The 26,831-nt window shown below is 27.2% G+C and overlaps 1 protein-coding gene across 1 annotated transcript; it reads left to right on the forward strand.

Annotated features, from left to right (window-relative positions):
* Window positions 1-7,207: 7,207 nt before the first annotated feature.
* On the forward strand, window positions 7,208-26,805 carry LOC119606119 (bumetanide-sensitive sodium-(potassium)-chloride cotransporter). Its single transcript, XM_037959504.1, has 11 exons — window positions 7,208-7,681; window positions 10,125-10,221; window positions 21,110-21,497; window positions 21,559-22,109; window positions 22,177-22,563; window positions 22,621-22,968; window positions 23,034-23,275; window positions 23,342-23,772; window positions 23,834-23,945; window positions 26,267-26,543; window positions 26,628-26,805. The coding sequence occupies exons 1-11, from the start codon at window positions 7,449-7,451 to the stop codon at window positions 26,742-26,744; spliced, it is 3,183 nt and encodes a 1,060-aa protein (XP_037815432.1). The 5' UTR covers window positions 7,208-7,448; the 3' UTR covers window positions 26,745-26,805.
* The last annotated feature ends 26 nt before the right edge of the window (window positions 26,806-26,831 follow it).

A 26,831-nucleotide genomic window follows, 5' to 3' on the forward strand; every position in this document is an offset into this window, starting at 1 on the left:
TCTAGTTCAGTTCTAGTTCAGTTCTAGTTCAGTTCTAGTTTCAAGTTCTAGTTCTAGTTCAGTTCTAGTCAGTTTAGTTCAGTTCTAGTTCAGTTCTAGTTCAGTTCTAGTTCAGTTCTAGTCAGTTCTAGTTCAGTTTAGTTCAGTTCTAGTTCAGTTCTAGTTCAGTTCTAGTTTAGTTCTAGTTCAGTTCTAGTTCAGTTCTAGTTCAGTTCTAGTTCAGTTCTAGTTCAGTTTAGTTCAGTTATTAGTTATAGTTCATATGTAGATCAGACCCTTTTATAGAGAAATTACTTTCGAAGAAACTTTCTTGTAGTTCAGACACGTTTTATAGAAGTTTCTTTCGATAGAGTCTTTCTTCATAATAATAAATTTTAAAAACATTTCTTTTTATAAAATTTTCAAAAGTTTAAAATCCTAAGAATTTTTAAACAAACTTTTGGGAAAATTTTGAAAGAAAATCGTGCAAGTTTTTTTTTTTAAGAAACAAGTTTATGATATAATTGCTCATAAAATGTAAAAATAAATAAAAACCACCTTGTTAACATGTTTGAAATATCAAACAGATTGATATTAAAAATTTCGATTTTAATTACTAACTATTATGAAATTAAACAAACCACAAAAGAAAACGCTCAAAATATTACTCAAAAAATACAATTTTGTTTAAAATGTAAAAAAAACACACAATAAATTACTAAATGAAAGTTAACAAATTAAATGTGAAAAAAACTGTAAACCAAATATAAGAAAAAATTTAACAAAAATTCTAAAAGATAAATGTTTTTAATATTAAGTATAAAAAATTAAACCTATTTAAGATAAAAAATCCTAAAATCTCGAATAAATGTTAAATAAAATTTAAATAATGATATTACTAAAAAAACTCAACATAAATTTAATTTTTATATAAACAAGTACTGGGCTACGTCAAAATAACTCGTGCCATTTATTAGCAAAAACCATTCATTGCTGGAGGGAGATAAAATGTGTGAAAACTGACTTTGACTGTGACCGATTTTAGCCTAGTTGTAATAAATATTAAAATAATAGTCTATAATAAAATGCTAAATAAAAAATATACTTATTTTAAATAATGATACAATTATTGATACAATCAATTAACATTTTGTTAAAAAAATCACTAAAAACAAGTGGAAACATAAATACTTGTCTAGTTAAATGGAGTGTGTCTGGATTATTAATTTTTGTCTCATTTTGAAGCTTTTATATAAAATGTCTAAAATGAACTTTAATTTGAACTGTTGCAGTCAATGTTAGTAGTTTAGTTAAAAGTCAAAATTAAGGATTTTTAAGAAAGTCCACTAAAAGCGACAATCTATTGATTAACAAAGTTGAGTGTTATTTTTGTAATAAAAGTTTTTGAAATGAGAGCCAGATTTTAATACCAATACTACCCTCTATACAAGAGGAATGAAACATTCCAGATATAAAATGTGTAAATGGACTTACCGTAAGCAAAATAACCTGAAAATGAATAAACATATTTAGTTAACAAAAAGTTTATGCTTTAAAAAATTAAATTTATTTTTTTCCTTGAAAGTTTATTTTAAACACCCAAATAATATGTTGGTGTAATCTGTTTCATTAATATTACGATAAAATTAAATTTTTTAGTATTTGCTAGTTTTAATTGGTTTTTACTTGTTTATCATTAAAATGACAGAAGCAACCAATACAGATATTTAGTTTATAAAATATACAAAGTAAACAATTAAAAAAACTGTTTCATATTTGTTTTAACAAAGTTAATAATTAACAAAACTTTCTGGTTGAAAGTCGCAGAAGATGCAAGAATTTGTTCGAATTTGTGGTCGATGATGCCAATTAGTCACAAAATTGGTTTACTACTAAATTAATAGTACTAATAAACTTTGTATGTGATTGTCAAATTTTGAACTAAAACTTAACTAGAACTGAATTAAAGCTAGAGCTGAACAAGAACTAGAACGGAACTATAACTGATCCAGAACTGAACTAGAACTGAAGTAAAGCTAGAACTGAACAAGAACTAGAACGAAACTATAACTATAACTGAACTTCAATTGAACTATAACTGAACTAGAACTAGAACTGAACTAGAACTGAACTAGAACTGAACTAGAACTGAACTAGAACTGAACTAGAACTGAACTAGAACTGAACTAGAACTGAACTAGAACTGAACTAGAACTGAACTAGAACTGAACTAGAACTGAACTAGAACTGAACTAGAACTGAACTAGAACTGAACTAGAACTGAACTAGAACTGAACTAGAACTGAACTAGAACTGAACTAGAACTGAACTAGAACTGAACTAGAACTGAACTAGAACTGAACTAGAACTGAACTAGAACTGAACTAGAACTGAACTAGAACTGAACTAGAACTGAACTAGAACTGAACTAGAACTGAACTAGAACTGAACTAGAACTGAACTAGAACTGAACTAGAACTGAACTAGAACTGAACTAGAACTGAACTAGAACTGAACTAGAACTGAACTAGAACTGAACTAGAACTGAACTAGAACTGAACTAGAACTGAACTAGAACTGAACTAGAACTGAACTAGAACTGAACTAGAACTGAACTAGAACTGAACTAGAACTGAACTAGAACTGAACTAGAACTGAACTAGAACTGAACTAGAACTGAACTAGAACTGAACTAGAACTGAACTAGAACTGAACTAGAACTGAACTAGAACTGAACTAGAACTGAACTAGAACTGAACTAGAACTGAACTAGAACTGAACTAGAACTGAACTAGAACTGAACTAGAACTGAACTAGAACTGAACTAGAACTGAACTAGAACTGAACTAGAACTGAACTAGAACTGAACTAGAACTGAACTAGAACTGAACTAGAACTGAACTAGAACTGAACTAGAACTGAACTAGAACTGAACTAGAACTGAACTAGAACTGAACTAGAACTGAACTAGAACTGAACTAGAACTGAACTAGTACTGAACTAGAACTGAACTAGAACTGAACTAGAACTTAACTAGAACTGAACTAGAACAGAACTGAACTAGAAATGAACTAGAACTGAACTAGAACTAAACTAGAACTAAACTAGAACTAAACTAGAACTAAACTAGAACTAAACTAGAACTGAACTAGAACTCAATGTGAACTAAACCAGAGTGTTTAGTTTATTAAAAAGATCTTCCTAAAAGCTCTAATTTTAACATAAAAACCGCTATATTGACAATCGAGTTCGTGTATCTGTGTTTGCGTGCCACTTTGTCTGACTATTTCTTGATTATCAGAATATTCTATTTTATATAAATATATTTCTTCACAATTCGATAAGTGCAAGTAAATGAATCAATATCTCTCTGTTTATAAAATTAAAAGTAATAATTATAAATAAAATAAACCAATTAATTAATAAAAGATACCACTAACCTCTCATAATTAGTTTTATAATTTTTATACACACCTATCAGATGGATTAAATTCCTGATGAACAAGATGTTGCGGTACATTTGAAAATTATTCATCATTTTATTATTGAGATTTTACCTAAAATTAAGTGTTGGTTAAATGTTTTTAAGAAACATTCTAATGTAAATTGATGTAGTTATTTTAGAACTGGTTTAGAATGGCAAATATTTTTTAAAATTTTTATGTTTTAAATTTTAAACTTTTTTTATTATGGCTTATTTGCTTTATTTTATAATAAAAACAAAGAATGACAAATACAAAATGTTAATAAGTGTAGAAAATGACGGTTTACAAATGTTTATATTCCCACCTTCAATCAAATATTATTTTGTTATTATTTTACGATAATTATTAATATTATTGTTATTATTTGTTTACCAACAAGCTAAAAAAAGTGAAAATTATTGTCAATATTTTTATAACAGCTTTTCCGCTTTACGGATTTTCGAGCTGAACTAGAATTGAACTAGGAATGAGCTGGAACTGAACTAGGAATGAACTAGAATTGAACTAGGAATGAGCTGGAACTGAACTAGGAATGAACTAGAACTGAACTAAACTGGAACTGAACTACATACATATGTACTTGTGGAAATCGATACTATCATAGACGAGTTTTAAGGTTAAACCTTGATTTCTTACGGAATGTATATTCTATTTTCCTAAATAAATTTATAAATCTGCAATAAAATAAAAAAATTGCACTAAAGTTTACAGAAAATATTTTGAAATTAATTTGCTTCATTAAGATTTTGATAAGAAACTGCTAATCGAGTTTTAAGCATTCAATCAATTGCTCTTATCTATTACATATGCATTTTAGACATTATCTATTCCTGTCTACATACGTACTTAAATCTTGAAATATATATTCCGACATTTTTTCCTATAAAAAAGGTCACTAACATTAAAATTGCTGACGAGAGAAGTAAATAAATATTACATCCAAAATGAAGTGTTTAAACTAACTTATGACAATTGACTGATAAGATTTATAGAGTAAAATTAAAAGGTAATTTATTTAAAATAACTAAACTAATGTAAAGGCATTTCGAACATAAAATACAATCGATCAAACACTACAAGGCTTCTCTAAATGACGTTTTTTTTTGATTATTTGCATTTTCTATAATTGTCTGTTAAATTTGAATTATTTAAATTTTTATTGATATGAACTCTTGCATTGTTAGTGCAAAGGTGAGAAAATTAAATACAAACAATAAATTAATACAATCATAGGTAGAAAAGTGATTTAATGGTATTTCAAATAAAATATAACAACAATAAAAAGCCTTTTGTCTGCCAAAACCAGATAAAACCGATAAAAATCTGTTAAATGCGATTTTATTACTGTTACCAATTGAGAAATAATGTATGTATATCGCAGAAACTGTTAGCAGTAGCAATAGTAGTTCATTTCTCTCACATTTTTCGAAATAAAAGTAATAAATATTGCGAACGACCACAAATGAGTAATTGCTGGAAGAAGCTACATAAATGTTTATTTGTGCAAATAAAGACATGTCTTTATTGTTTTATGGCGAAAGACCTTAACATTTTTAGAAAATGTTTAATAAATATTTAATATGAAATATTCTTCAAAATAAAAATTTATTCAAATTGCAATATTGTTCAGTTCTAGTTCAGTTCTAGTTCAGTTCTAGTTCAGTTCTAGTTCAGTTCTAGTTCAGTTCTAGTTCAGTTCTAGTTCAGTTCTAGTTCAGTTCTAGTTCAGTTCTAGTTCAGTTCTAGTTCAGTTCTAGTTCAGTTCTAGTTCAGTTCTAGTTCAGTTCTAGTTCAGTTCTAGTTCAGTTCTAGTTCAGTTCTAGTTCAGTTGTAGTTCAGTTGTAGTTCAGTTGTAGTTCAGTTGTAGTTCAGTTCTAGTTCAGTTCTAGTTCAGTTCTAGTTCAGTTCTAGTTCAGTTCTAGTTCAGTTGTAGTTCAGTTGTAGTTCAGTTCTAGTTCAGTTCTAGTTCAGTTCTAGTTCAGTTGTAGTTCAGTTCTAGTTCAGTTCTAGTTCAGTTCTAGTTTAGTTCTAGTTCAGTTCTAGTTCAGTTCTAGTTCAGTTCTAGTTCAGTTGTAGTTCAGTTCTAGTTCAGTTCTAGTTCAGTTCTAGTTCAGTTCTAGTTCAGTTCTAGTCAGTTCTAGTTCAGTTCTAGTTCAGTTGTAGTTCAGTTCTAGTTCAGTTCTAGTTCAGTTCTAGTTCAGTTCTAGTTCAGTTCTAGTTCAGTTCTAGTTCAGTTCTAGTTCAGTTCTAGTTCAGTTCTAGTTCAGTTCTAGTTCAGTTCTAGTTCAGTTCTAGTTCAGTTCTAGTTCAGTTCTAGTTCAGTTCTAGTTCAGTTCTAGTTCAGTTCTAGTTCAGTTCAGTTCTAGTTCTAGTTCTAGTTCTAGTTCAGTTCTAGTTCAGTTCAGTTCTAGATCAGTTCTAGTTCTAGTTCAGTTCTAGTTCAGTTCTAGTTTAGTTCTAGTTTAGTTCTAGTTCAGTGTTAGTTCAGTTCTAGTTCAGTTCTAGTTCAGTTCTAGTTCAGTTCTAGTTCAGTTCTAGTTCAGTTCTAGTTCAGTTCTAGTTCAGTTCTGTTCTAGTTCAGTTCTAGTTCAGTTCAAGTTCAGTTCTAGTTCAGTTCTAGTTCAGTTCAAGTTCAGTTCTAGTTCAGTTCTAGTTCAGTTCTAGTTCAGTTCTAGTTCAGTTCTAGTTCAGTTCTAGTTCAGTTCTAGTTCAGTTCTAGTTCAGTTCTAGTTCAGTTCTAGTTCAGTTCTAGTTCAGTTCTAGTTACTGTTATTAATTAAATGTAGAACATATTGTAAACGTTTAATAACTCTTTAACGAAAGTAAACAACTAAAAATAATGCGTGACAGGTGTACAATGCTGAGAGAAAGTATTTAGAGAAGGTAAATATAGTAATTAAAACTAACAATTGTAAATAAGTATAAGCCGGTGGATTTAATAGGGATCATGTAGTTAGATGTTTAACAACTATAAGTTAAATGAAAATGATTTTCATCATAATTATCTGGCTGCTGTAATTGTAAATAAACAAATCCGATAACATTAATCCTTTGCAATATTGCTGTAAAAAATCTTAACAGATGTAAATATTAACAGAGAGTAGTATTACATACATTTACACAAACTATAATGTTACCAACATACATAATATTTTCAGATAGACAATAAAGTAAGCATTACTCACTGATACTCTTTGAAAAAACCTATTCGTATACAAATAAAAACGCACAAACAGGCAAATTCTTAATAACAAACTTACCTACAAACAAAAATAACCAAAATTTGATTGGTTCTCAAAAAACACATTAAATATTTATATAATTGAATATCGAAAAAAAGTGTTGTGTTAAAGTGTTAATTATTTAAAAACGCTTTAAATCGGGCACTCTTTATATTGTGATTAACACAATTTTTTTTGTTGTTTAAACAACATTTTGCATTTGTTGACTGACGTTAATGTTATAAAAAAAATTGGTTATCTTCGATCGATTTAACAGTTTTTCACATGCTCTTAATAATAACAGCAATAACAACAACAATAATAATATTGAGAGTAAATACTTTTACTACTACATTCTAAACAAAGAGCGATTATATTTTTTATTCTGATACGAATAATGTAAACATTGCGATTTAAACGAACAAAAAAAAAACAGCCTGTAAGGGCAACACATGAATGAATCCAATCAAAAGGCAGAAGAAAAGTCGATAAAAGCCACTAACATCAATAATTTGCAGTTAATTGTTAACGTATTTTACAAACGTTAACACACACGATACGGTAAAAGGATTTTAAGCTTTAAATCAAAACGAAAAATGTTTATTAACGGAAACGGAAATGAAAGATAAAAAATAATTTTTTTAAATTTTAATAAAAATAAAATAAAACATTATCCTTTGAAGTGTTAAAGAAAAAGTGTTTAAAAAATAATAAAAAAAAATAATAATTTAATAAAAAAGAATATAAATACTACTATAACAACATGACTGATCGGTTTCAAGTTTCTAAATCCAATGGGACTAACCCGAATATTACCACTATAACTGAAAATATTCCTACAAATGGTCAGGAGCCTAATAGTAATGCTCCTACATATCAAAATCCACCACCACGCAAATCTTCACGCATATCCTTTCGTGGTTTCGGTAGTTTTTTAAAACCTAGAAAATCCACCGTAACTGATGATCGTAAATTTAGTTTGGCTCAATTGACTCAGTAAGTGGAAAAATAAGAAAAAACTGAACAAATTATTAATAATTAAAAATAAAAAGGGTACAAAGTTTTAATTAGTGAACAATAAGTCAAAAAAGGAATCTAATAGTAATGCTCCTATGCTATCCTGTCCTGCTACAAAATCATTTCTAATTTTTAAAACGGTTCAATATTTTCGGAATGATTTTTCTTATATGATTTTCATCTTGAACATTTTACTGGTTCTTTTTTTTTTGTTGACAGATTGCCCGAACTTTTGTACTAAATATTCCCGGGATTTATAACCTATTACATTTTTACTTAGGAGGAAGGACGGACAGAATGATATTTTGTTTTGATACTTTTCCTGTACGACCAATTTAGTCCATTTCGATACTACTGATTAACAGAGAATATTTGAGAAAAATTAAATTCTACCAACAGCTTAAAAGCGGAAGGTCCAAAAAATTGCTATCATATATTTTGATTTAATCGGACACAATATACCCAATTTTACAAAATTTTGTTCTTTGCAGTTCTAATTCAGTTCTAGTTCAGTTCTAGTTCAGTTCTAGTTCAGTTCTAGTTCAGTTCAAGTTCAGTTCTAGTTCAGTTCTAGTTCAGTTCTAGTTCAGTTCTAGTTCAGTTCTAGTTCAGTTCTAGTTCAGTTCTAGTTCAGTTCTAGTTCAGTTCTAGTTCAGTTCTAGTTCAGTTCTAGTTCAGTTCTAGTTCAGTTCTAGTTCAGTTCTAGTTCAGTTCTAGTTCAGTTCTAGTTCAGTTCTAGTTCAGTTCTAGTTCAGTTCTAGTTCAGTTCTAGTTCAGTTCTAGTTCAGTTCTAGTTCAGTTCTAGTTCAGTTCTAGTTCAGTTCTAGTTCAGTTCTAGTTCAGTTCTAGTTTAGTTCAGTTAGTTCAGTTCTAGTTCAGTTTTAGTTCAGTTCTAGTTCAGTTTAGTTCAGTTCTAGTTCAGTTCTATTTCAGTTCTAGTTCAGTTCTAGTTCAGTTCTAGTTCAGTTCTAGTTCTGTTCTAGTTCAGATCTAGTTCTGTTCTAAATACAGAACTGAATACGGGGGAATTCATTTGTATAAGGTAAACTGTGGCGAAGGAATGAAGAGGGGGTGAAAAAAGCTGATCGCAATAAAGAATAAAATATAAACTGAACTCAAAACATTCTATATTATATTTGAAAACTTAGGGGAATCACATTATTATCATCAAAACTGGAGACATTTTATAAGCTAATCATATAGATCCACCACCCCTTTCTGTTATCGAAATAATACTAAATTCAAAACAAAACCGTTGTTTATCTTTCTAAACCACATTGCTTTCAATCACGTTTTCTAGTGATCTAATAGAATAATATGGATTGGATGTCATAAGACTTATCAGACAATAAAATCTAACTATATGACATATGATGTAGTTAAAGAAATAAAATACTATATACACCCAAATACTATAATTTTGATAGACACCAAAAAAAATGGGATAGGTTTTCTTTAACCAAACCCAAAAATTTTGATAGATTAGACATGATTATTTTTGACCTTGTATTGGATGATATTTTATTAAGAAGATAAAAAGTTTTCCATAGTTAGGAAAAAGGTTTTCAAAATATTGAATTTGAAATGAATATAAAAAGTTTTAAAAATTTTCTTTTAAATCTTGAAGATTTAGTACTAAATTGGAATGAGTCTATTTTATTGAGAACAGACTTAAATTATTTTTATGTTTTTTTTTTACTTGGAAATCCCACTTTTATTATATTTTTATAATTTAAAAAAATAATAATTAATATTGCAAAGATTTGCGGTTTTAAGAAAGTGCTGAAGATTTTTAAAATAAAATATTGGAAATATATATACAATAGACCACAAATAGAGAACAACTGTACCGTAGAGTATTCCTAGTAATATGATTCAATGAAATCATTATTTATTCATAATTTATTTGTAATATTTAAAGATGATGGTTGAATCATTCAGATTTTTAGACGACACTGGTTACGTAATTGTTTACTTGGGGTTGATTTCAACTCCTTGCACAAAAGGAACAGATATTTTAAAACTTTTGATACTTTTCCAGTTTTATAATTCCTCTTTTTTAATAACAATTAAAAACTTGTTTATTAAAATAAATATTTAACTCTTTCAAGTTTCTTAATTTGTAATGAATATACTTTAAGTTTAGAGAACTTTTTTTTATATAAATATTTGTTAAATATTTTAGAAAATTTATCAATTTTAGAGTGTTTTTCGAAATCAAATGAAAAACTAAATAAATAATAACAACACGAGTCGAAACTTTGGTGCTTAATAGTTAAGAGCAATTTATAAATAAGAAAACAATAAGATCTGGAAGTTTTTAATGTTTACCCCCTATGCAGAGAAAATAAAAATTATTGAAGATATTTGAAAAAACCCAGTATTATCTAAAACCCCCATTCAATTTTCTTTTTATTTACAGAGAATCTTTACCACGTTTGGGTAATTATAGATTATCCCAAAGAAATATTAAGAGACCCTCAATTAGTCAACTACAATGCGAGCCGGTACAGGAAGAGGTAAGACGATTTTTTACTTAAGTACTTTAATATTTATCATAAATATTTTATAAGGAAATCAATTTTGTAATACGACACTTTTTTTTTGTAATTCTATATACTTGAATTGGTGTCACATTCTTAAGAACCATATAAAAATATTGAAACAACTAATTCTTAGATAAATAAATATTAGAAAGAAAAAAACAATAACTTTAAAGTGTAATAAACACTTGAAAGGAGTATTTTTTTAAATAAACATTTAAAAAAATATTCTTTAAAAAGAATTGATAAAAAATCATTGTTATGAAAAAATTTCTTAAAAGCTTTAGTTTCTATTCACTCACCAACTTCATTGCCTCTCTCTCTCTCTTTTATAGTTTATGGACTGGTCAATATTTTAGTGAATAGACATGACTAGTCTATTCACTAGACTATTGACTAGTATATGTACTATATTGACAAATCTATTGACTATCACACTGAATAGTCTATGGAATAATCTACTTGTCTAAGGACTGGTCTATTGAGCAGTTTATGCACATATGGACTATGGTATAGTCTTTTCTAGTTCAGTTCTAGTTCAGTTCTAGTTCAGTTCTAGTTCAGTTCTAGTTCAGTTCTAGTTCAGTTCTAGTTCAGTTCTAGTTCAGTTCTAGTTCAGTTCTAGTTCAGTTCTAGTTCAGTTCTAGTTCAGTTCTAGTTCAGTTCTAGTTCAGTTCTAGTTCAGTTCTAGTTCAGTTCTAGTTCAGTTCTAGTTCAGTTCTAGTTCAGTTCTAGTTCAGTTCTAGTTCAGTTCTAGTTCAGTTCTAGTTCAGTTCTAGTTCAGTTCTAGTTCAGTTCTAGTTCAGTTCTAGTTCAGTTCTAGTTCAGTTCTAGTTCAGTTCTAGTTCAGTTCTAGTTCAGTTCTAGTTCAGTTCTAGTTCAGTTCTAGTTCAGTTCTAGTTCAGTTTCAGTTCTAGTTCAGTTCTAGTTCAGTCTAGTTCAGTTCTAGTTCAGTTCTAGTCAGTTCTAGTTCAGTTCTAGTTCAGTTCTAGTTCAGTTCTAGTTCAGTTCTAGTTCAGTTCTAGTTCAGTTCTAGTTCAGTTCTAGTTCAGTTCTAGTTCAGTTCTAGTTCAGTTCTAGTTCAGTTCTAGTTCAGTTCTAGTTCAGTTCTAGTTCAGTTCTAGTTCAGTTCTAGTTCAGTTCTAGTTCAGTTCTAGTTCAGTTCTAGTTCAGTTCTAGTTCAGTTCTAGTTCAGTTCTAGTTCAGTTCTAGTTCAGTTCTAGTTCAGTTCTAGTTCAGTTCTAGTTCAGTTCTAGTTCAGTTCAGTTCTAGTTCAGTTCTAGTCAGTTCTAGTTCAGTTCTAGTTCAGTTCTAGTTCAGTTCTAGTTCAGTTCTAGTTCAGTTCTAGTTCAGTTCTAGTTCAGTCTAGTCATTCTAGTTCAGTTCTAGTTCAGTTCTAGTTCAGTTCTAGTTCAGTTCTAGTTCAGTTCTAGTTCAGTTCTAGTTCAGTTCTAGTTCAGTTCTAGTTCAGTTCTAGTTCAGTTCTAGTTCAGTTCTAGTTCAGTTCTAGTTCAGTTCTAGTTCAGTTCTAGTTCAGTTCTAGTTCAGTTCTAGTCCTAGTTCAGTTCTAGTTCAGTTCTAGTTTAGTTCTAGTTCAGATCTAGTTCAGTTCTACTTCAGTCAATAGTCTAATCTGTAGACTAGACTATACACTAGTCTATGGACTTGACTTTTCGTTAATCTATGGACTAGTCCATCACTGAGATTACTTTTTCATTCCCAAAAGTAGAATAGTACTAAATTTTCTATGCCTGCTTCATATAAGTACTTCAAAGCTCACGTTTTTATTTCTTAAATATTTTAATAAATAAACCTGTTAAACTAAATTTAACAGGATTACACTTAATAAGAAAATATTTTATTAATAAAAAAATTTGAACAAAACAAAAGATAACTAATTAAAATAAAAAAAAAAGTTCAAAATGATATTCAGATGAAATTTTTAAGTAGAAAAAAAATTTAGTAAAATCCATTAAATATTAAACTAAATATAAAAACAAATGTGTTAAACAATTTAATAAAAATTTTCCCCTTTTCTTATTGTAACGTTTAAAGTTTGTTTTATTTTTTTATTGTACAATGACAAAAAGTAATAAAACGATGTTTAATTAGCATGTTTAACAAATTTTTGTAAACAAATTTAACAAAATATGACAATAGCAACAATATATTTACTAAATTAACGCTTTTATTTAACTAGTGTAAATAAAATAAAGATTCGAGTACATTTTATTTATTTTAAATAAATAATAATAAATAGGAATTGTTAAGAATTTGCTACAAGTTAAATAAAAATCTTTGAATCTGTTGGAAGATAATTTTAAATTAAATTGAATTTAACAAATAGCAAAAATCTATGAAGGAAATATATTTTAATATTTGTTTTTTGATTTTATAAGAGTATTTATAATTAGTTTAATAAACAAATGTCTATAATTGTAAAAAATAAATAATATTTTGAAAAGTTGCTAATTTTTTGCATGAATATTTGGCTTAATTTTTAAAATTAAATAAAATGAAAAATTTTAAAAAAAATCCTATAAATGTCTGGAAATTTTTTAGATCAAATTTTAAATAATTAAAAATTTTTGATTAATCGATTAAAATTTTTATGAAATGTAATGAATTTTCGAATGAATTATAATAAAAATTATTCGAATAATAGATTATTCAATTGAAAATCTTTAAAAAAAATTATGAAAATTTTGTTTTTAATAAAATAAAGCTCTAATCTTTTATATTATGTCAACCATAAGCGATTTTTCGATTGTTTTTTAACGATTTATCCGAAATAGTAATCGATTAAAATTTCTTTCTAATCCTTTTTTTTAAGATTTCTTATAAGATAAGAGTAAATAATGACATTTTTGAAAAAAAATTAAATTTATTCGAATTATCGGATAAAAATATTCGAATAATCGATTAAAATTATTCGAACAATCGAATATTTTATTAAAAGTTTTTAAACAATTCAAAAAAAGAACTTTGCTTTAAAGTTCAGAACAATTTTCTTGTAAGTTTAAGGCAACCATTGAAATTATTGATAACATTTTTGAATATTATTCGAATAATCTATTAAAATTATTCGAATAAATGGTTAAAAATATCCGATTAATTGGTTAAACATTTCCCAATTGCACTTTTCGAATAATTTATTTGTATGTTTGAGAAAAATATTGAAATTTTTGTTAAAAATTATTTCAATAATCGACTAAAAATATTCGAACAATCGTTAAACATTTTTCGAATAATCTTTAAAAATTATACGAATAATCTATTATTCGTTTGAAAATATTTTTCAAAATTTCTGAAAATATTGTTTAAAAGAAAAGAACGCGAAACATGTTTATGTTTTTTACAACACATCCGGTTAATTTATTAAAATTTTTCCAATAGCACTTTTAGGTTTAGTTTAGGCTAAAATAATGAAATCTTTATAAAAAAAATTCAAAATTATTCGAATAATCGTTTAAAATTATACGAGTAACCGATTATTCGTTTGAAAATTTTTTCTAAAATTTCTGAAAATATTGTTTGAAAGAAAATAACGAGATTAATTGTAATGATTATTAGAAAACATCCGATTAATCGATTAAAAGTATTCGATTAATTGATTAAATTTTTCCAATAACACTTTTTGAATACATGATTTTCTTAGTTTAGGCAAAAATAATGAAATCTTTATAAAAAAATAAAAATTATTCGAATAATCGTTTAAAATAATACGAGTAACCGATTATTAGGTTAAAACTATTTTTCAAAATTTCTTAAAATATTGTATATAAGAAAATAACATGAAATATTGTTATGATTTTTTTACAAAATATCCGATTAATCGATTAAAAATATTCGATTAATTTTTTAAAAATTTCCCAATCGCACATTTCGAATAATTTTCTTATAAGTTTAGGCCAAAATATTGCATTTTTTGATAAAATTGTTAAAAAATGTTCGAATAATCGTTTAAAATTATACGAGTAACCGATTATTCGGGTGAAAATATTTTTCAAAATTTCTGAAAATATTGTTTTAAAGGAAAAGAACCAAATAATTCTTATGTTTTTTAGAACACATCCGGTTAATCGATTAAAGGTATTCGATTAATTTTCTTATAAGTTTAGGCTAAAATATTGCATTTTTTGATAAAAATGTTAAAAAAAATATTCGAATGATCGTTTAAAATAATACGAGTAATAATTCAAATTGTTTGAAAATATTGCGAAAAATGTTATATTTATTAAAACACATCCGATTAATCGATTAAAAATATTCGATTAATGGATTAAAAATTTCAAAACGGCACTTTTCGAATTATTTCCTTATAAGTTTAGGTTAAAATATTGAATTTTTTGTTAAATTTTTTAAAAATGATCCGTATAATCGTTTAAAATTATACGAATAATCGATTATTCGGTTAAAAATATTTTCCAAAATTTCAGAAAATATTGTTTAAAAGAAAAGAACGCAAATAATTTTTATGTTTTTTAAAACACATCCGATTAATCGATTAAAAGTATTCGATTAATTGACCAAAAATTTCATAATCACACTTTTTGAATAATTAACTTATAAGTTTAGGCTAAAAAATATTGATTTTTTGATACGATTTTCAAAAAAAATTTCGAATAATCGTTAAAAATTATAGGAATAATTGATTATTCGATTGAAAATATTTTTACAAAATTTCCAAATATATTGTTTGAAAAACAAAATAATGCGAACAATTGTTATGTTTATTAAAAACATTCGATTAATCAATTAAAAGTATCCGATTAATTGATTCAAAATTTCCCAACCACACTTTTCGAATAATTTTCTTATAAATATTAAATTTTTTGATAAAATTTTTAAAAAAAATTTCGAATAATCGTTAAAAATTATACGAATAATCGATTATTCGTCTTAAAATTTTTACAAACAAAATTAAAAAAATGTTACAAAGAAAATGCTACGAAATGCTACTTTAGAACACATTTGATTAAGCGATTAAAATATTTTTTGTAAAAAACTATCTCTAACCCGTTTAAAATCTTTCTGCATTAGTCATTTATATCTCAAGTATATGTACATACGTCAGTGTCAATTTTTGTTAAAAATGTATGAATAGTCTTTAAAATTATTAATTATTGTTGTTAATTTTCTTAAAAAATTGGCAAATAGAAAAATTAACAACAATTAGATAAAATCATAAACAAAATTTCTCAATAAAAACTAATAAATCATTGTTTAAAAAATATCAACAAGATTTGCTTTCAATATTTGTAACAATTTCAAATAACAAAAAAAATTATGTTATTTTAAATAAAGTTAAACTTTTTAAAGGGATTCAAAACTTAGACAATTGATAATAAAATAAAAACAGCCCAGACAAAAGTACTAAAAGAATTACTCTGATTAAATGGTTTGCAACAACAACAAACCACGAACAAAAGTACTTCAAAATCTAAATAATAGAAAAAAGACAATTTTAACGCACTCGTACGTATAGTACGTTAAACGTTTTAGTTTAACTGAAGTTTGCAACAGCCATTCATAAAAATATAATATCAAAAAAACAATGACAATGATTTATCACTTAAATGTCAATGATTTTATTTTAAGTGAAATGTGATAAATATTACGAAAATATTAAAAAAAAAATATAATAATTGTTTATATAAACAAAAGCATAGACAAAAAAAAACACAAAATAACTAAAATTTTTATTAGATAAATTTCAGCAATTTGGCTTCTTTTTTTATTCAAGTACTATTTATGACATTAAAATGTCCACAATTTAACATAAAAATGACAATGGTACTTGAAGTCTCAATTCTGAGAATTGAAACTTCGAAACAGAAATGTATCACGTGCAGTTACATTTTTTGTGATATTAAAATAAAAAAGTAATTAAAAATCAACGCAGAAAATGTTACGAATAATCGTTTAAAATTAAACCAATAATCGATTGAAAATCGTTTTCTAATTTTCAAAAAAAAAAAATGGAAAATAAAATATTTTTCAAATTAATTTTCTTCGTTTTAAATTTTATGAACAATCGTTTAATATTTATAAAATTTAATAACGCTGTAAAAATAATTTAAATAATCTTTTGAAATTATTCGAATAATCATTATAATTTATACGAATAATCGATTATTCGGTAGAAAATCTTTTTCAAAATTTCTAAAAAAACTTATTTAAAAGATAAAAAAGATAAATAAATTACATCCGATTAAAAATATTCGGATTACATATTCGAATAATCGATTATTCGATTATTTTTTTTTTAAATGTTCGAAAAAATTTGGTAAAAGAGAAAAAATTTTTGAAACTTAAGAAATTTGAAAAAAATCTTGATATAATATAAATTATCGCTTAAAATTATTCGAATAATCGATTAACATTTTACGAATATTTTATTTTTCTATCAAAAATCTTAATCGATTAAAACAAAGTATTTTTTTAACAAATTTTCTTGTGAAATTTATTGAAGATATTAAAATAATTTGAATAACCGTTCAAAATTATTCAATTAATCGTTTTAAATTTTACGAAAAATTGTTTAGAATTCATGAAATATAATAACACCATAAAAATAATTTAAAAATCGTTTGAAATTATTCGAATAATCGTTTTAATTTATACGAATAATCGCTTATTCGGTAGAAAATATGTTTAAAAATTGCTGAAAAACTTGTTTAAAAAATAAAAAATGATAAATAAATTACATCCGATTAAAAATATTCGGTTAACATATACGAATAATCGATTATTCGATTAAAAATTATTTTTAAAATGTTCTAAAAAATTTGGTATAAAAGAAAAAAATTTTAAAAATCGATTAAACTTATGAAGTTTAAAAAAATATATTGGTATAACCTAAAATATCGTTTAAAATGATTCGAATCGATTAAAATTTTACGAATAATTAATTTTTCTAACAAAAATAAAAAAATGCAAAGAATTTTATATTCCTTAAGACATTTACGATTAATCGATTACAAATAAGCGATTATTTTTTTTATAATTTTACAAATAATTTATTTTTCTAACAAAAAAGGTTTTTTAAAAAAATCGTTTTAAAGAAAAGAGTTCCAAACAATTTTACATTCCTTAAAACATTTCCGATTAATCGATTAAAAATACTCGATTAAAATTTTTTTAATAATTTTTCGAATAATGTTTTCATAAAATAAGGCGAAAATATTAAAATTCAGGAAAATTTGTTTAAAATTATTCGAATAATCGATTAAAATTATACGAATAATCGATTATTCTATTAAAAACCATTTAAAAATTTTCTCTCAAAAATGGTTTCTAATAAAATATAATTTTCTTTATATTATATTTATATTATTTTGGAACACATCCGATTAATCGATTAAAAATATTCGATTAATTGATTAAAAATTTGTCCAAAATCCTTTTTGAAGTCGAAAATGTTAAAATCTTAAAAAAAATATTATTCAAATAATCGATTAAAGTTTTGCGAATAATCAATTATTCGATTAAAAACCATAACAAAATATACATTCCAAAATGGTTTATAAGAAAAGAACGTAAACAATTTTATATTCCTTAGAACACTTCCGATTAAAAATAAAATACACGATTGACCGATTAAAATACTCGATTAATCGATTAAAAATTCTCCATTAATCGATTTTTTTTAATAATTTTTCGAATTATTTTTTCATAAATTATGGCTAAAATATTGAAATACTGGAAAAAAATTTTAATTATTCGAATAATCGATTAAAATTTTACGAGTTATTGATTATTCCATTAAAAATTGTTACACAATTTTTTTTTTATTCGATTAATCGAATAAAACTTTCCCTTTTCGAATCAGCTTTTTTGTCCTATTAGATAAATCCGAAATACATAAATTCTTGAAAAAAAATGTTTAAATTATTCGAATAATCGATTAAAATTTTACGAATAATCGATTATTCGATTAAAAATATTTAATAATGTTTCTAAAAATTTGTTCAAATAAAACGAAGGCGAAAAAAATTATATATTTTATAATACATCCCATTAATCGAAAAAAAATATTCGATTAATCGATTAAAATTTTTCCAAAATCCCTTTTCGAATCACATTTTTTGTCTTATTAGATATATCCGATAAGTCTTGAAGAAAATGTTTAAATTATCCAAATAATCGATTAAAATGTTACAAATAATCGATTAAAATTTTACGAATAATCAATTATTCGATAAAAAAATCTTTAAACATTTTTCTAAAAAAGTTGTTCAAATGAAAAGAAGTTGAAAAAATGCATATAGGTACATATTTCAAAACTCATCCGATTAATCGATTAAAAAAATATTCGATTAATTGATAAACATTTTTTCAAAAATAGTTTTTCGATTAATTTTCTCATAAAATAGGGCTAAAATATTGAAAACATTTGTCTAAGATTATACGAATAATCGATTAAAAATTATTTGTAAAATTTCTGGAATAAATATTTTCATAAAGAAAAGAACAGAAAAACTGTCTTATTCTTTAGAACACATGCGATTAATCGAAAAATTTCCAAAATTCGTTGTTGGTTAGATTTTGCTAATATAGAAAATACTATAAAATTACACGTTTTAGCTTGCTTCTCTATTGATTAATTTCTTATCTTTTTTACTTTTTAAATTACCTCCACGATTAACTATGATTTTTTGTTGTTTTTTTTTATATTAATTAGTTTAGACATTTGCTAATTTTGTATTTCTTTATCATAATTGATGAGTAATTTATCAATTTACATGTCATTTTTATTATTTTCAATTAGCGGAATCTGTTTTGATTTGTTTAAAAACAAAACAGAAGTTTTCAATTAAAATTATTTGTAATTTTTGTTGTTTAACGATTTTAATCTAAATAAATGTTAAATCATTAGAAAATAATTAAATAAAAAAATGAAAGTTTGACATGCATAAGACTAATTTTAAATTGTTTTGTATAAAAAAATCTGTAATTGGGGGATTTTTTTATAAATTAAAAAAATAAATGTTCATAAAACATTTTTAATATAAATTATGCCGAAAAATTTCAAATGCCAGCTATACGTATAAGTAATATTTAATATGAATATCAATTAATATTAATAATACGCCCAAGAGCATTTTAATCAACTAATCAGTGATGCCCACGTGAAGTTAAAACCCCAATATTCAATTCAATAAAAAGTGACAAAAATAAAGTACCAACCTGTTTATTAGATTTTTTTCCATTTCATCGCCTTTATGCTTAAGTTTAAAATATCGCTTTAGTTGTTTACTTTAATCTAACTTCAATTTAACAGTAAAATAACTACTTTCCCGTTATTCTTTACATTAGTAGCTTTTTGTTGCACCTAAAAGAATAAAAAAAAAACAAATAAATAAATAAGTTTCTTTCAATCCAAATAATCGTCAACAAAAAATTCAATTAACCGATTTAAAACATTCGATTAATCGATTCAATTTTTTTCAATTGCTTTTCGTATAATTGTCGTATTATAATTATATGAGAACAAAACAGCTTACTGGTTCTTTAAAACACTTCCGATTAATCGACTAAAAATATTCGATTAATCGATTGAATTTTTCAAAACAGCTTTTCGAATAATTTTCTTATCATCTAACTGTAAAACAATGGCAAAATTGCAATAATCGAATAATCAATTAAAATTATACGAATAATCGATTATTCGATTAAATATATTTTACAAATTCTCTAAAAAAAACTCTTTTAAAAGAAAAAACAAAACAGTTTATATATTTTAGAACACACCCGATTAATCGATTAAAAATATTCGATGAATCGTTTAAAAATATTCCATTAATTGATTAAAGTTTTGCTAAAATTACTTTTTAAATAAATTTCTTATCAAAAACGTTAAAAAAATCGTTAAAAATTATTCGAATAATCGATTAAAATTATACGAATAAACAATTATTCGATTAAAAATATTTTACAAATTGTCTAAAAAAAACTCTTTTACAAGAAAAAAACATGAAACCGCTTTTATTAATCGATTAAAAATATTCGATTAATCGTTCAAAAATATTCCATTAATCGATTAAAGTTTTGCCAAAATTACTTTTCAAATAAATTTCTTATCAACTAAGTGTAAAACGTTGAAAAGAATCGTTAAAAATTATTCGAATAATCGATTAAAATTAATCGATTAAAGTTTTGCAAAAATATTTAATAATTTCATATCAACTAAGTGTAAAACGTTGAAAAAAATCCTTAAAAATTATTCGTATAATCGATTAAAATTATACGAATAATCGATTATTCGATTAAAAATATTTTTCAAAATATCTAAAAACTCTTTTAAAAGAAAAAACATGAAACTCTTTATGTTCAAGGAACACACCCGATTAATCAATCAAAAATATTCGATTAATCGATTAAAAATACTCCATAACCGATTAAATTTTTACCAAAATTACTTTTCAAATAAATTTCTTATCAACTAAGTGTAAAACGTTGAAAAAATCGTTAAAAATTATTCGAATAATCGAATAAAATTTTACGAATAACTGATCATACGATTAAAATACTTTGCACAATTTAATGAAAAACATTAACTGCTTATATATTTTTTAGAAAACTCTCGATTTATAGATTAAAAATATTCGATTAATAGATTAAATTAAAACAAAAATTATTTTATTACGAATAATCGAATATTCGAATAATCGAAAATATTAGAATAATCGATTAATCGTTTAAAAAATTTCGATTAAAATTTTTTCGAATAATTTTCTTAACATCTAAATATAAAATGTGGAATATTATTCGAATAATCGATTAAAAATAGTTTCCAAAGTTTCCTATCCTCTTTTCCGAAAACTATTCTAATAAATTAATTCCCTCCTTTCTTTTCCAGTCTATACAAATTCCCGAACCTCCACCACAGGAACCAATGGGTCATGCTATAAAACTAGGATGGATTGTGGGTGTAATGGTGCCTTGCCTGCTCAATATCTGGGGTGTAATGCTGTTCTTACGTCTCAGTTGGGTAGTGGCTCAATCGGGTATTTTACAAACGCTTATCATCATTGCCATATCCGCCATTGTGTGTGTAGTCACCACACTCTCGCTATCGGCCATCAGTACGAATGGTGAAGTTAAGGGAGGTGGTGTTTATTTCATTATATCGAGATCTTTGGGTCCCGAATTTGGTGCTTCGGTGGGTGTGGTATTTGCCTTTGCCAATGCAGTAGCCGCGGCCATGAATACCATAGGTTTTTGTGATTCTCTAAATGATTTGTTGCGTAAGTTATTCTATACTTATAGGGGGATTAGAAACATTCTACAATTTTCTTCTCTTTCTAGGTGAAAATGGTTTAAAAATAGTTGATGGCGGCATAAATGATGTGCGTATCGTGGGTGTTTGCACTATTCTGGTGTTAATTTGCATTTGTTGTGTGGGCATGGAATGGGAGACAAAGGCACAAAATTTCCTTATTGTCACCATTGTATTGGCTATATTTAATTTCTTAATTGGTGCTGCCATTGGTCCCCAGGATAATGCTGATGCTATTTCCAAGGGTTTTGTGGGCTTTTCATGGGGTACACTTAAAGAGAATTTCGTTTCGGATTATCGCTTCTCCGAGAACGTTAATCAGAATTTCTTTAGTGTTTTTGCCATATTTTTCCCCAGTGTTACGGGTATTCAGGCTGGTGCCAATATTTGTGGTGATTTAAAGAATCCTGGTGATGCCATACCTAAAGGAACTCTATGGGCTTTGTTATTGTCTATGATATCGTATGCAATTTTTGTGGTTTTTGCTGGTGGTGCTGCGGTACGTGATGCTTCGGGCAATATAACCGACTTGATAAACGGTACTATTGTTAGTTCTGAATTGTCTTGCAAGGCTGACAATGTAAGTAGTTTGTCTTTAATAAAAGAATATTGTACATTTCTAACTAAGCAGTTTTAAATTTTCTCAGACCTGTCCTTATGGTTTGGCCAATTCGTATTCAGTCATGCAGCTGATGTCTTTGTGGGGACCCTTGATCTATGCTGGTTGTTTTGCTGCCACTTTAAGTACAGCTTTGACTAATTTGCTGTCAGTGCCACGCTTGGTACAGGCATTGGGTATAGATCAAATCTATCCTGGTTTGATTTTCTTCTCAAAACCTTATGGCAAACATGGTGAACCTTACAGAGGTTATGTGTTGACCTTTATAATCTCAGCTGGTTTCCTGTTAATTGGTCAGCTTAATGTAATTGCTCCTCTCATCTCTACCTTTTATTTGGCTTCCTATGCTCTCATCAATTTCTGTACCTTCCATGCGGCCTTTGTCAAGCCTTTAGGTTGGCGACCCACCTTTAAGGTAAGTTTGTGCAGTCAACTTCTTAATAATTTCATATCATATCAATTCTAATTTTAGTATTACAATGCCTGGTTAAGTTTGTTTGGCTGCGTTCTCTGTGTGGCCATTATGTTCCTTATAGACTATATATCTTCCTTGGTTACACTGGTCATTATATTTATTTTATATTTGGTGGTTATGTATCGTAAACCCGAGGCAAATTGGGGTTCTTCTACTCAAGCTCAACAATATAAGGCGGCTGTTACCGCCATGCATAGACTCCAAAATGTTTCGGATCATGTTAAGAACTATACACCACAAGTTTTGGTATTGACGGGAGATCCCATGATAAGACCACCTCTAGTAGATTTTAGTTATTTGTTAACCAAACATAATTCTCTATTATTTGTAGCCAATATAGTGCCAGTAAGTATTTCTTCACTTTTTATACTAAAAGTCCATATGTTTATAATATATTTTCCGCCCTTAAGACCAGTTTGGTTTATAAGAACCGTCAACAAATCATCAAGGAGGGTCAGAAATACTTGAATGCTCGCAAAATTAAGGCTTTTTACAATGTACTCGATGGTTTTACCATGGAAGATGGTGTGAAGGCTCTATTAAAATCTACCGGTTTTGGTAAATTAACACCCAATATCATGGTAATGGGCTACAAAAGTAATTGGTGTGAATGCAATCCCCAAGAAGTGGAAAGTTATTTCAATATTTTGAAGTAAGTTTGTTTACAGAAATAGAAATGTAAAACTGTTCTATATAAATCCTTTACATACATTTTCAGCATGTCCTTCTCTTTGCGCATGGGTGTTGCCATTTTACGTTTACCCGATGGCTTAGACTTTTCCGAATTGAATCCTGAAATTTCCTATTCCGGTTCAAATGGTTTAGGTCATATTAACACTGCCAATGCCAAGGGTTTCACCAATCTTTTAGTGCCTCAAGGCAATGCTGCTTCAGAACTTTTACATGTCGATTCTAATCTAAATTTAGCCGCTATGGATAGTGCTAATTCCTCGTTGACAGTACCTCAGCCACCGCCTATGCCTAATATGAGCAGTTCTAAGAAATATAAACTACATCAAGATGATAATGTGACGTATTTAACGAAGGGCGGTTCCGAAGTTCCTAAACATATTTTAGATGCTGTTACTATATTCTCGAGTAAACATCCTAAGAGTACCATAGATGTATTCTGGTTGTATGATGATGGCGGTAAGTGGATGAGGATGGAATATTAAGAATTTGTTTAATCTATTTTACTTTCTTGTTAAAGGTTTAACTATGTTGCTGCCTTATATTATATCGATGCGTTCCAATTGGCAAAATTGTAAATTGCGTGTGTTTGCTTTGAGTCACGGCAAGGATGAGGAAATGGAAGAAAAGAAGTAAGTATAGCAAAAAAAATGTATCAATTGTAAATCAATTTCCTAAACATATTTCAAATTTGAATGAGAGAACTGTATTGATAAATTGACGGGACTTGTTAGAATTTGTCACCGAAGTAGGAGTGGGAAACTGTTACTTATCTCCTGATTTTGTGATGCATACTTTTGGGCCAAAGCTTTATGTGCGAATTTGGCGATCTGTCCATTTTGATTCTAGAAGTTATGAAGTCATGTTCGCTTTAAATTAATCCTACCACATTGATCTTGTGATTATGTGGTTTCTAAGAGTACCTATGACATAGTTAGATTCATACCTCCTTGGAAACAGTCCATATCTTAAAAGGGGCCATATCTACGCTCTTGCAGAGCAGGGCGTATTGTTCCAATCTTCTACGTGGCTAGCTTATACGATCTAAAATTTAACCAAACATACAGTAATCGGTTAGTATGTCTATAAGGAGACCTAGCGAATTTCTACCAAGAGAGTCAAAGTTCATTTCCGTGAATATATGCGACCAGCCGATCGTCGATCATGTTCAATATCTCTTTGAAAATATATTTTTACGGAACAACAACGATATGTTATTTGGACATTTATTGGAAGTCCTGTATCCTGAAACCCACACCTCTTCGATAATGTGTAGTATCAATCCTTCACTTTTATCTCCATCCATTATCTATTTTCAATCTTTCTTAAAGACATTCTCCCCTATTCTTCTGTCAGTTACGCAACGATCGATAAAAGTTATTCCAACACGATTGTGTTCATTCTGCATTACGATCGTAGCTGCCAAACGAAGAAAATTTCTTTTCGAATTGAAATGCAGATTTAGACTGGTTATCGTATTTTCAAGTCTTGAGCATTGATCATATTCGATCACCCAATTATCCAGAATAACTTTGTTTAAAAACTTTACAATAATTGAATGTAATGTCATTGCATCCTGGAACCCATATCTTTTTGACAATGTGTCGTCTCAGTCATTCTCTTTAAACTTATTTTCTTCTATCGATAGTATGTCTTCAATCTTTATGAAAAAAAGTATCGTATCGTATTTGCAAATCAAGTCTTGAACATTGATTACATTCGATTCTGCCGCCCTAATATCCTTTTACATAATCACCCCTATTCTGCATTTCGATTACGTTTACGCTTTCAGTTACGTATCGATCGAAAAAAGGTATTCCAACAAAAAAACTGAATCGTAAGAAAAAGAAGAAGAAATTCCATTTCGTTTTAATGCTTTACGAATGTGTGTATTCTGCGTTACGATCGTACCTACGGTTTTGTTTATGTGGCGGAGAGTCGGATCGAAATGCAGTATACCAAAGTAGCCAAATATAATGTCATTGTATCCTGGAACCCATATCTCTTCGTCTCAATCCTTCTCTTTAAACTTAGTTTCCTCTACCGGTTAAATATCGTCAACTTTTCTTGAAAACATTATCATATTGTATTTCACATTCAAGTCTTGATCATCAATCATGTTTGATTTCGGCGCTAAATATCCTTTTGCGGAATAACTTCGTTCAAGAACGATGTCTTAATTGCACATTTGTTGGTAATTTTTGGACTTATTTTCTTCTATCCATAATCTATCTTTAATCATTCTTCAATTCAAGTCTTTTTTATATGTTTGTGGAATAATTTCATCCATAAACGATCCGTTAATTGATTATTTGTTGGTAATGTCAATATATTGTCTCAGTACTTCACTTATTTCCTTCCATCGATTATCGAATTGTCTTGATCAGATTGAAATTCAATTCATGAATCGTATTAGATGTGACAAAGATATCAATTACTTTGACACTGGAGGCAAATAATGATTCCTATCGCATAAATTATTGAGTACAAAAACTGATTGTCTTCTTTTTGATATTTAGTTTTTGTTTCGCGCTCCATTGTTGTTTGAGGAAAGTTTATATCAACCTTCCAAATAGAGCTTTTTTACTTTCGGTTAAACACTATTTAAACTTATGAAATGAAGTTGAAAAAGTAACTTATCTTACGTTACTTTTTGTTTATACATTATTTTCTTATAAATTTCACATTCCTCGATAGTCTAGTGATAAGTATGCTCACAATTTAGATTTATACACTTTAGGTAGTTTCGTTAAATATTATAGCAAAAAACATATTTCAGAATATCTCACCGATGACGAAAATAATGGCTTCTAGGACCATTAGTTCAATGTTTTAGCATATTTTTAATATTAATACGTATTAAATATTAAACTTACCACTTAAAACTGCTGCTCTAATTCTTTATATTTTTCTTGATTTATTTCATTTTATTTTTATGATTTCTTCTTCACAGCATGGCCAGCTTGTTAACAAAGTTCCGTATTAAATATTCACAACTGATAATGCTTAAAGGTGTTACCCATCGTCCCAAAGAAACGACAATACTGCAACACCGCAAACTAATCGATAGTTATTGTTATAATGCCGGTTCTGAAGAAGCAGCAGTAAGCTCCTCAGAATTACAGGAAATGGTAGAGAAAACCAATCGACAATTGCGTATACACGAATTGGTGGTAGAACATTCATCAGAGGCAGCCTTAATAGTAATGTCTTTGCCTATGCCTAGAAAGGTAAGTTTTATTGAGAACATTTTTTTTTTTTTTTTTTTTGATTTTTGGAATTAAAAATAAATGTTCACTTTGTGCTTATTTTAGGAGGCCATTTCTGCTCCCTTGTATATGTCTTGGTTGGAAATGTTATCGTGTGATGTTAAATGTCCAGTGGTTTTTGCCAGAGGCAATCAAACTCCAGTATTAACTTTGTACTCTTAGTTTTTTTTTATAAGTATTACATTCCATAAATGCCAAATAAAGTTATTTAATATATAGTTTATAGTTAAGGAGTATTATTAGTTAAGT

This window comes from Lucilia sericata, unplaced genomic scaffold, assembly GCF_015586225.1.
Source record: "Lucilia sericata isolate MDLA Ls3-8-SP2 unplaced genomic scaffold, ASM1558622v1 Contig000553F_arrow, whole genome shotgun sequence".
Classification (NCBI taxonomy): Eukaryota; Metazoa; Arthropoda; class Insecta; order Diptera; family Calliphoridae; genus Lucilia; species Lucilia sericata.